At 48.9% G+C, this 11,866-nt stretch overlaps 1 protein-coding gene across 2 annotated transcripts in view; it reads left to right on the top strand.

Moving 5' to 3' along the window:
- The first annotated feature begins 3,809 nt into the window (after positions 1-3,809).
- The window catches only part of GOLPH3 (golgi phosphoprotein 3), a 69,178-nt gene continuing 61,121 nt past the window's right edge, over positions 3,810-11,866 (top strand). Inside the window, exon 1 of one of the 2 annotated variants that reach the window (XM_089312680.1) lies at positions 3,810-4,679. In XM_089312680.1, coding sequence (XP_089168806.1) covers positions 4,455-4,679 — 225 coding nt within the window. In that variant the 5' untranslated portion in view covers positions 3,810-4,454. The remainder of the gene's footprint in view (positions 4,680-11,866) is intronic. The other variant, XM_002714100.5, reaches the window with a different exon arrangement.

Here is an 11,866-nt window from a genome sequence, read left to right as displayed (position 1 = left end):
ACGTGCATCACAAAAGTTCAACTGAGACAAACCTGTGCACACCCAGTCACTGCCTAGTGGTCCCCTTCTCTGCGAAGACTCTCCTTCCTCCCCTGCACACACCAGAGCCGGGAGGGGGGGTTCTCTCTGACAGCCCCTCTCCCTTAGACTCCACACTCCACCATCAGTCACTGCGTGGTGTCAGTTTTACCCACTTCACTTCTCACCCTCTCTTCTCTGAGCATCGCCCAAGTTACTATCAGGCCCTGCGGCACTACTGCAAAAACTAGCTTGTCTACTGTGACCACTCTCTGGAATATCTGATGAGCTTTTCAAAATGCAGATCTGATATCACCCCCCTCCCCCTCAGGGCATTCAGCAGTACCCTTGTTGCTTCCCACTGAGTTGGCTTGGATAAAGACCAAAATCTCAAGACGGCAGCATAGCACTGCATCATTTAGTCCTTGTCTGTCACCATTGCTTTTGCCATCTCCCTCGGCCTCAGGACAGGCAGAATGGCCTTTCCTGGGTTCTCCTTTGTGATTTCTCCTTTATCCCATGATCTCTCTTTTGCCCCAGTGCCTTCGCACTTGCTCTGTCTTCTCCGGAATGTCTCCTACTTCCAATTTGGTTTGGCTAACTTCTGTTCAACCTGTGCTTACCGCTTTCTCAGAGCCTCAGATAGAATTATGCCCCTTTCGCATGACCATAGTGATGCTCTCATGGTTCTATAATCCTTCCATCGCCGCATTTTTCATTTTATACATTGTGATGATTCACGTTGTGTGATATTTGCTTAATGTGTGTGCCCGCCACTAAACTGTCAGCTTTACGGGAGCTGTGTGGCTGTCCTGGCCTGCTGTTCCATCCTATGGCTCAGCACCATGGTTGGCATGCAGCAGATATTATAAATGCAAACATTTGTCCAGTGATTGCATTAAGAGCCTGCGTTCTGATCCAGGTTTGCAACTTGCCAGATGTGCTGACTCTGGGGAGACTGCTTCACTTCTCTGAACCCGTTTCTTCTCAGGTAAAATGGGTGTCAATCTGAGGTCCCTAGGAGGTAAGGCTGAAGAGAAAGGCTTTTGTATTACTGCACCGGTGTTAGCTGGTGGAACTGCCGGGAGCACAAACAGGGGAGGGGAGGGAGGAGTGAGCGTGACGCTGAGCTGTTGCACTGAGTGTCGCAGAGACGTTGTTAATAACTCTCTTCAGAGAGGAAGGGACTCTGCTGTGTTACCCCGCAGCCTGAAGTGCTACCTCCCCCTCACCTTGAGGCTCTGCAGGTGGGCACAAGGCGTGCTGCTGTCATACTGCAGGACATGGGGTGGCCCGAGTTCATGCAGAACTGGTTGGTGCAGCATTAGCACCTGATGTGCAGGGCTCTGGTGGGGGTAACGGGAGAGTATCCCTGGCAGACACTCAGCTATCAATAACACACAGCTGCCGTCACCAGGAATTGGTATTTTGGTCTCAAAATATCCTTTTCTTTCTCCCTTTCTTTCTTGGTAAGGTGATTTTGAAGTCTGCATGGAAAATAAGCAAGAAAAATGTTAGGAAAACTAAAGAAAAAAAAGAAAAATGTGTAAAGTTTTAGTAATTTGAAGATTGTGGTACTGGTACGCCTCTAGTCTATGAGCATATATTTTTATGGACAAGACTAATTTTTATTGCAGCATTGTTTATAACAGCAAAGGGCTGGAAACAACCTGCACAGACATCAGCAGGGGGTTTTGGTATGTGTTTGCCCAGCAGATGTGATGCAGCTGGAGAGGCTCTTAGGAACTGACATACACTGCTCTCTAACACCAAGTGGGTGCAAAGAAGTCAAGATACAAAACTATGTAACGTCTGGGCCGGCACTGGGGCATAGAGGGTAAAGCTGCTGCCTGCGGTGCTGGCATCCCATGTGGGCACCGGTTGGAGTTCTTGCTGCTCCACTTCTGATCCAGCTCTCTGCTACGGCCTGAGAAAGCAGTGGAAGATGGCCCAAGTCCTTGGGCCCCTGCACCCACGTGGGAAACCCGGAAGAAGCTCCTGGCTTCAGGTGGACCCAGCTTCAGCCATTGTGGCCAATTGGGCAGTGAACCAGCATATGGAAGACCTTTCTCTGTCTCTCTTTCTCTGCCTCTCTGTAACGCTGCCTTTGAAATAAATAAATAAATCTACAAAAACCCTATATAGTGTGCTATAACTAGTATAAAATGGAAGAAAAGCATATGTTCTTATTTGCTTAAATATGCATTAAAAATCTCTGGGAAGATCTGAGAGGTAATACACGTATTAGTGATTACCTATTTGTGTGTCTGCACATGCTAAGTATTTTGGTATCTGTTACCGCCTAACAAATTAAATTTAGCAGTCTACAGTAAGTGTTCATTTAAAGATTTATATCTGACAAGCAGAATGACAGCGAGACAAAGACCGAGAAAACTCCATCTGCCAGTTCACTCCCCAAATGCCAGCCACAGCCAGGAATAGGCCAGGCGGAAGCCAGGAGCCAGGAACTCACCCATGGGTGGCAGGAACCCAAGTACCTGGGCCATCATCTGCTGTCTCCCAGGTGCATTAGCAAGAAGCTGGATGAGAAAGCAGACAAGCCAGGACTGAAACCAAGCACTCCCATTGGGCATTCGGCATCCTAAGCAGCTGCTTAACCTGCTGTGCCACAACACCTGCCCAACAAATATTTATTGTCTCAGTTTCTGCAGGACAGGAATTTGAGAATGGCCCCACTGGGTGGGACTGGCTCAGCATCTCTCACCAGGTTTCAAGGAAGACATGAGGAAGGACTGGAAGATCTGCTTGAGATGGGTCACTCACAGGGCTGACCATTGCCTAAGGGGGCTTGGATGTCTGTAAGATCTGGCTTTGGGTTTCTCCCAGAGTGAATGGGAGAGGGCAGGAAGGCGAGAAAGTTGCTGCGAAGACTCCTGTGACCCGCTCTGAGAAGTGACACCCAGCCAGCCCGCGCTGCCCACGTTCTATCTGTCCTAAGAAACTCACATGCAAGGGAAGGCGAATCACAGGACCTGTTGGCATATTTGAAAATCTGGCCGTGGGGAACCAGACAGTGCTGGGAGGGACAGCTTCACTATACACATCTTCATGTCCTTTGTCTTGGCGTAGGTATTGGACTCTATTAATCCAGTAGTGATTACATTTCTTTTACAAAGAAACAAATTTGAAGCTATCTGGTAAAGAACTGGAAGAGGATGTGAGTGGGAGAACCTGGTTGAGAAGTTGACCTTTGGGCGGCCAGCAAAGAGGGGAGGACTTGGCACTGACCTTGTGCCCCGGGCCTGCATCGCGTTCTGGGGCTACTGCAGGTCGGGATGCCGGGTTCATGGAGGGGGAAGACCCTAACCAAAGCACAGCTCCAGCCTGTGGTCACTGTTGATCCTAATACTGGATGGCGCACAACAACGTGGTACTTTACACACGCCACCCTTCCGCCCCCGCCCTACCTCTCGCAGTGTGACAGCTAACCTTTAACGTAATTTGCACAAAACTGTGCAGCACGCCAAGAGGATTGAAACCTAGTCATTACGCGGGCAGAGACGTGGCACGAAACCCAACAGGTTTATTGTCTCCATAAAAAGACCGTAAAGGTCGCGCGTGCGGCCGTGCGCGCCACTAGCTGTGCGGGGCACTCCGGCCACCGCGCAGCGCAAGTCGGAGTGGGAGAGGAAAGTTTTGCACATTAAACTAGTCCCTGCGTCCCAGCCCGGCTGCCCCCAGAAGGCGCAGCCGCTCCTCCCCAGGCATCAGGGCGTCCGGGCGCGCCCTCTCGCGCCCCAGCGGCGGCGAGCACAGTCCCTCCTGCCAGTCCAGACGGGGTCCCGGCGGCCCGGGCCCTCCGCGGACCGAGGTGCGGCGGGCACAGCTCGAGGCTCGGCGGGGTCCACCCCTGCGCGGCCTCAGCTCTCCAGACTCGCGCGCGCGCACGCTCGCCGACGCGCTGGCTCCATCCCGGATCGTAAGGGACGAAAGTTGGGGCGAACGTGACGCGGACACGTCACCGGCCCGAGGCCTCAGGCCGGGGCCGGAGGGCACGCGGAAAAAAAGGCCGGCACCCGAAGCCGGGGAGCCGGTGGGCGGCGGCGGCAGCCGATCCCATCCGCTGCTTCCGGCGCCTTCCGGGCCCTCGCTGCGCCGACTCTGCCACATCCTCCGGTGACGTCAGCCGGCGACGCCATATTGGAAAGGCGCCGCCGCCGCCGCCGCCGCCGCCTCCGCTTCGGAGCTTGGGCAGTTTTAGGGGCCGCGGCCGCAGGCAGGAAAGCGCCCCTCTTTCTCCTCGCCGAAGCTCAGCCTAATTCCCCATGACCGCCCCCGGCCCCGCAGCCGACGGACGTCGCCCCAGCATCCGGATCTAACACGGAAGCCCGGGTCAGGGGCCGCGGGGGGAGGAGGAGGGCGACCCGGTCGGACCCGCGTCCCTCTTCGGCTCGCGCGGCGCTTCGGCCGGAGCCATGACCTCGCTGACCCAGCGCAGCTCGGGCCTGGTGCAGCGGCGCACCGAGGCCTCCCGCAACGCCGCCGACAAGGAGAGGGCGGCGGGCGGCGGCGGCGGCAGCGGCGAGGACGACGCGCAGAGCCGCCGCGACGAGCAGGACGACGACGACAAGGGCGACTCCAAGGAAACCCGGCTGACCCTGATGGAGGAGGTGCTCTTGCTGGGTCTCAAGGACCGAGAGGTGCGGGCGCGGCTGGCGGGGCGGGGGGCGGCGGCGCGGGCCCGGGGCGCCAGGTGGGCTCCAGGTGGGCGCGCGGCTCCCCCCCGGCCCGCGCACCTGCGCTGCTCCCGCCGGAGCCGCGCGCCCGGGAGCACACCCCTGGCCCCCGAGGCGCGGTGGAGTTGGTGGCCCTGCTGCGCGCGGCCCAGGGCTTTCCTGGCCCTCGGCGTTCAGAGTGTTGGATTTCTCCTCCTCTCTTCCTCGCGACGCCCTCCTCGCCTCTCCCTGCGCGTTTAACCGGTGTAGACCTCAGGCGCGATTCCAGCCTGGGGACCACCCGGTTGTGAACAGCCGCACCTGGAACCACCAGCACCCCCAACTTCTCGGGTTATTTTGGACCTGGGAGGGAGGGTCCACAGATCCTGTTTGCTGGGGAATTTTGTTTGTTTTAAAGACGTACTATTTGGAATTAACAATTCGGTGAAATGGTAATGAGGAAAAAAAGTTACGAAGTAAAGTCGACAAAGTTCTCAGGAACCCTACAAAATGACTTTTTAGTTCAACTTGGTTTGGGCGACAGCTTATTTTTTTAGTATCGCTCTAAATTTGATCGGTTCTGACGGTTCTCGAGGTTTTGGCCGTCTTAAGAGCTTTTTTTGTGAGGTGCTGGAGAAGTGAGGGCTTTTGACGTAGGACCTCAAAGCTTTAGGTAGGGTGAAGCTGTGAAAAATATTTGTTTTGTGTTCTGCTTTTGAAAAGGATTGTATTTCACCCCAGTATCCAGAATTTTCACATAAAAAGGTGAAAAAAATGCCAGTGGGTGTGTACGTGTGTGCACACTTCTCATCCTATAGTGAACCTTTCGCTCTGTGTATCATGTATCTATCCATCTACAGATGGGTGTTTTGAAAGCCAGACGCAGGCGTGGGAGCTGAGGCAGGGGAATGGGTGTTCTGTAAGTCATGGCTGTAAGGTGGTCCCTGAAGCGCTTTATCCCGGTGTGGGAACCTCAGACAGCTGTCTTGAGTCAGACGCAAAAGTATCTTGAAGTTTTGTTTTGATTTTCAGAAAGCTTTCCAAATTCACCAAGATAGGCAAAAAAGTTTCATTCTTAAAAAAATCGAAGGTTTAGGGAAACTTAGCAGATGTTACTGTTGGTGGACTCCTGATAAAAGTCGAGAACTACAGCTCACCTTGATGGAAACGCCCAGCGTGTCTACAGTATGTTGTTTTCCCACCGAAAGGGGCCTGGGCCCTGTGTAAGGACTGAGCTGTGCTGACCCGAGCAGGCTGTGTGTGAAACTCTGTTTTGTTCTTGTGATGAAAAAGCGAAGTAGAAGTATCTTAGATTTTAGAAAGTATTCAACTTTTTTTTAAATGCTTTACACTTTGGAATCTTGGTGTTAAGCATTTTTCTTTAGGTCTTTTTGCCTTTGGGACAAAAGTAACACTGTAGACATTTTAGGAAAAAAAAAGGAAAATGAAGAAAACGTATACCTGAGTGGACATTTTGGCTTGTAGTTTTTGAGACTTTTCTGTATGGATAAAACTCGGAAACTAGAACTTCAGAAACAAACACAGTTAGCATTTAGTGCTCTGAGTCACAGCAGTGAGAAGTTACGGTGAGAAAGTACCTTTTTGTTTTTTCAAATATGTATTAGCTCTAAATGTGTATACTGAAACAGGTTAACATGCTGCTTTTCCGTGGCTAGTTTTGATGACGATAACCTGAAGAATTTGTTGAAATGTGATGGTACTTACATAATTTAGACAGTTTGAAGTTCTTTGATGGCAGGTAATTGAAGCCATCTGTGGTGCGTATTTTGCCTCAGGAGGTGCTCGCTATACTTTCCAAGGCCTGGCCAAGGTCCAGATGCTAGCTAATTCTGAGCTGTACTTGCTGACTTCACAGCCACATAGGGAAATCTGCCCCGCCCCCTTTCGTAGGCACCTCCAGGACGTGGAGAGAGAGGGCTGGGATTTTGCTTGCTTTACATTTTGGCTTTGGGGATTAGCCTGTATATTTTTTCTTTTGTCACATTTTAAAGAAAGATTTATTAGAAAGGCAAAGAGATCTTCCATCTGCTGGTTCACTCCCCATATGTCTGCAACATCCAGGGCTGCGCCAGGCCAGAGCTAACAGCTAGGACTCAATGCAGGTCTCCCACGTAGGTGGCAGGAACCCAAGTACTTGGACTGTTCTTGCCTCCCAGGTGCATTAGCAGGAAGCTGAATCTGAAGTGGAGGAGCTGGTGCGCCATCCAGGTTTGGGATGTGGGCGTCCCAAGCAGAGGCTTAACCTTCAGCACATAATGCCTACCCCGTTAGGTTTTTATACACTAGTAACTGTCCCTGTCAACTCAGCCTTCGGGTTGTGGGTTGTAATGCCTGGGACGGTCACCCTCTCCCTCCTGTATCACTTTGTCGAGGGCGCAGGAAGTGCTGTTCTCCTGAGCCAAGGCAATTGTGCTTGTTAGTATTAGGTTTCAATTTACTTATTTCGTTATTTACATATTCCAAACTTTAGCCAAAATATATTGACTGCTTCAGCTTTATTGTTTTAACTTGATATCTATCTCTGTGATTATATGGATACTCTTAAGATATTTAAAAGCAAAACTTTAAATTTGGGCTGGTCATGAATGTTGGAATATATAAGCTAATCTTATCTGAAATCAAAACGAGAGCATTTTAGGTAATTGCTGAGCCATGAAATTGATTTTACTTCGATTTAAAAAAAAAACAAGCCTTACCTTTTTTGGCTTCATGAACATTTTCTGTTGGAGACTAATAAACCTGTGGAAGGTGAGATGAATTTTCACCGACTGGCCACACTGGTTAAACCAGCGCCTAGAGCAAGATAAGGAACCTGCCCAGCTCTCCAGAGGCCCCGCTCGAGCTTTCCAGTCACGGGGAGCCACTAGCTGAAGAACCGAGCATGGGTTTTGTCTAGTTTTTTGCTCTGATTTGTGTGTGGTATTTGTTCGGCGTTGTTTGGGAGATGGGATTTGTTCATTCTTATTCTTTTACCGACTTTAACGTACCTGTCATCTACAGTGTTTAAACAATCACTTTGACATACTTGAATCATGGTCCCGCTTTCCTTTTGCCGAACAGCAGGTTCAGTTCACCAGTAAGCAGGTGGTCTGGCGTCAGCTTACCTGTTAGGGTGAGTCTAAACTTACTGTGATCCTGGATTTTTCTGTTTCTGTGTACACATTTCACATTTTTGCCAGTGGTTTTCCTTGCTGGCTTTTATAAAACACAGGTGCTTAGGCCCTCGGGATCTGATGCTCACTCCGGGCTCCGATCAGTGACAGTGGCATTTAAGGATTCCTTCTTCCTTTTTTTTTTGGTCATTTCAATTTGAAAGACTGAGAGGCTAGAGACCAGAGGTTTCCCACCTTCTGGTTTATTCTCCAGATGTCTGCAACACTCAGGGCTGGGCCAGGCTGAAGCAGCTCAACCCAGGTCTCTTACCTGAGTGGGAAAAAACCAGGTACTTGAGCCATCATCTGTCTCCCAGGATGTGTATTAGCAGGAACCTGAAATTGCAAGCAGAAGCAGGACTTGAAGCCAGGCACTCTAATATGGGGTGGGAGCATCCCAAGTGGTGACTTACGGCTGCTTGCCTCATGCTTGTCCTACTGTGTCACTTTGGGCCCGATATTACTTTCTGTCCCTGCAAATTTCCCCCTTTTATCCCAGCATACCTTTTATGTAACTAGTGAGCAGAGGAAGTGGTATCCTTCAGAGACTACTGTAGGCTTAAAGGGTTTTATGCTCAGAGACTATGCTTGTTCTTGTGTTTATTCCATTTAATCAATATAGTGACCAGTGCCACTGATAGAAGACACCACGCAAATTGATATTTCTTTAATCAAAGTGGGAAAGACTACAATTTATTTCAGTAGCATAGTATAGTATTTAAAGTAATCTAGTGAATCTTAAAGTTTTAAGTATTACAAATATATTTACAAATTGGGTTATTTCTCTTTAAGTCTTGGAACTTCTGGCATATAAGAATGCAACTAGGGTAAGTACAGTACAGGGTGTTACCAAAAAGGATGTTTCTGCTTTATATATTCTTAAGCTTAAACTAGAAATTCTTTCCTTAAACTAGAAAATTGGCATTAAAAAATGCCTTAGATGCTTAAAGTTTTTAGAAATTTGTGAGATAGGCAGAGATTGATCTTCTGCTGATCCATTCCCCAAATGGCCACAACAACTAATGGCCACATCAGTTACATTTGGACTCACCCCAGTCTCCCACATGGGTGGCAGGGGCCCAAGCACTTGGGCCACCTTCTGTCTGCCCAGGCACCTTTAGCAGGAAGCTGGATCAGAAACAGAGCAGCCAGGCCTGGAACCGGTACTGTGATAATGAGATGCTGGCATTTCAGGTAGTGGTTAAACCCACATCTCCAGCCTCATTAACTTATTTTTAAACTTAAAGTGTTGCGTTTGTTTACATATTGTTTGAATGGAGAAGTTCTTTCTCCCTCTCTCCTTTTTATTTTAAGATTTATTTTATTTATTTGAAAGGTGGAGTAAGAGATAGATCTGCTGGTTTGCTTCCCAAATGGCCACAAAGGCCAGGGCTAGCTTCATCCAGGTCTCCCACGTGGGTGCAGGGAACCAGGGACATGGGCCATCTTCCGCTGTTTTCTCAGGCACGTTAACAGGGAGCTGGATCAGAAGTGGGGCTGCCAGCACTGAAGCTGGCTTAACCCTCTCTGCTGTAGTGCTTGCCCCAGCGGGGAAATTTTTAAACTGAAGTCAGTAGATTGGGTTTAGAAATTCTGTGAATGCTACAGTTGTATGTGTTTTCCCGGGGAAATAGGGCAAAGCTTCTTATCAGATTCTCAAAACCTTTAGTGAACCAGAAATGTTAAAAATTACTGAATAGGAGTTGTTTGTTTTAGTTCAAGGTGGTTTTGTCTTCCTGAAAATTGACTGCAAACAATTCCAGATTTCAGGGTTGTAGTGAGTTGGATTTTGAATTATTTGAGATTTGAAATATGAAGCTTAGATTTCTGTGACCTGCTGTAAAGGGTCTCATCTTGCTATGTGACATTTAGAAGCAGTGCAACTATCATGTCTAGAATTCCAGCAATTTCTGTCCTTTCATCCAGTGTTTATTGAGTGTATTCCTTACGTGAGGCCCTTTGCAGGTACAAATGCTAGGAAGAAAGTCTGTCTTCAAGTCTATTTTGTTTTGGTTCTGTGGGTCAAAATTAGTAAACAACAAAACTGAATGATGTTACTGTTCTCAAGTTTTTTCGTCCTGAATATCTCAGCCTGTCCTATAGCTGCCACTCAGTAAACACTAAGTAAATAATGTGTTCTCAGTGAGTGATGTCATTCCCAAGGGAGTAAGCAGTGGTTCTGAGCGTGGTGGTGAAAAAAAAAATCAACACTTTTTTTTTTTTAAATTAAAAACATTTTCATTTCATTTGAAGGCAGACTGGGAGAGAAAGAGATTCAGACATCTTCATTCCCTGGTTAACTTCTCAAATGTCTACACCCTGGCCCAGCTCTGGACGCTGCAGCTGGGAGCCTGGAATTCCATCTGGGTCCTCCCTTGTGGGTGGCAGGGACCCAGTTTCTTGAGCCATGACCGGCTGCCTCGTAGGATACGCATTAGCAGGAAGCTGCATTGGAAGCAGAGAAGCTGGGATTCAAATCAGGAAGGCACTCTGATACGGAATGCAGCTTAACTATAGCAGTGCTGGCCCCCATACTCCTTTCATGTGTTGAGCACAGATACTTGTATGGTATAACAGTGCATCCTGTCTTAAAATTTCACAAGGGAGGGGAGAAAGTCTGAAAATATTCCCTAAGGGGCAATAATGATAAAAAGATTAAGAAACATTGATTTAAGTCTAAAAGTTTGGTTTTGGTTGAGGTTTAGAAACTTTTTTCTCTGGTATGAATTTTCTTTTTAACATTTTAAATTTTTTAAAGTTTTACTTATTTAGGAGCCAGTGCTGCAGTGTAGGGGGTAAAGCCGCTGCCTGCAATGCTGGCATCCCATGTGGCCACCGGTTCGAGTCCCAGCTGCTCAACTTCCGATTTGGCTCTCTTCTATGGTCTGAGAAAGCAATAGAAGATAGCCCAACTCCTTAGGCCCCTGCACCCACATGGGAGACCCGGAAGAAGTTCCTTGCTCTTGACTTCGGATCGGCCCAGCTGTGGCCATTTGGCGAGTAAACCAGTGGATGGAAGACCTTTTCCTCTCTTAACTTTGCCTTTCAAATAAATGAATACATCTTTAAAAAAATTATTTATTTGAAAAGGTTACAGAAAGAGAGGGACAGACAGAGATCTTCCATTGGCTGGTTCACTCCCCAAATGGCCCCAGCGGCTAGGGCTGGGCCTCTCTGAAGGTAGGAGCTAGGGGCTTCATCTGGTTCTCCCACGTGGGTGGCAGCAGCCTAAGCACTTGGGCCACATTCCTCTGCCTTTCCAGTGGAGTTAGCAGGAGGCGGGGTTGGAAATGAAGCAGCCAGAGTTGAAGGTGACTGCTTAACTCAAGCTACAACACCAGTCCGGGATAGAAATCCTTAATTGGAATGCAATTTGACTTGTATATCAGTAGGAGGAGGGACAGTTTTAGTGTAGGGAACTCACAGGAAATCATGAGTTAAAAAATTTATGTATATGATGGCTGGAGCCGTGGCTCACTTGGCTAATCCTCTGCCTGCGGCGTTGGCACTGTGTTCTAGTCCCTGTTGGGGTGCCGGGTACTAGTCCCGGTTGTTCCTCTTCCAGTCCAGCTCTCTGCTGTGGCCTAGGAGGGCAGTGGAGGATGGCCCAAGTGCTTGGGTCCCTGCACCCACATGGGAGACCTGGAGGAAGCACCCGGCTCCTGGCTTCAGATCAGTGCAGCACTAGCCATAGCGGCCATTTGGGGAGTGAACCAACAGAAGGAAGACCTTTCTGTCTCTCTCTCACTGTCTATAACTCTGTCTCTCTCTCTCACTAACTCTGCCTGACAAATAAAAAAAAATTATGTATATGAAAGATGAAGAAAAACAGCATGAACACATTCACTGGTTCAGTCCCCATTACCAGCAGTAGCTTAGGGCTGAAGCTGGGAGGTGGAAACTCAATCCAGGGCTCCCACATGGATGGTAAGAACCCAGTTACTGAGCCTCCACTGCTGCCTCCCATGGCCTGCATTGGAGGGAAGTGGAGTCCCAGCT

Source organism: Oryctolagus cuniculus, chromosome 14, assembly GCF_051225735.1.
Source record: "Oryctolagus cuniculus isolate XC-2025 breed Fujian yellow rabbit chromosome 14, ASM5122573v1, whole genome shotgun sequence".
Taxonomy (NCBI): domain Eukaryota; kingdom Metazoa; phylum Chordata; class Mammalia; order Lagomorpha; family Leporidae; genus Oryctolagus; species Oryctolagus cuniculus.
The sequence above is the reverse complement of the archived record's forward strand: the minus strand, read 5'-3'. Positions and strand labels throughout refer to the sequence as shown.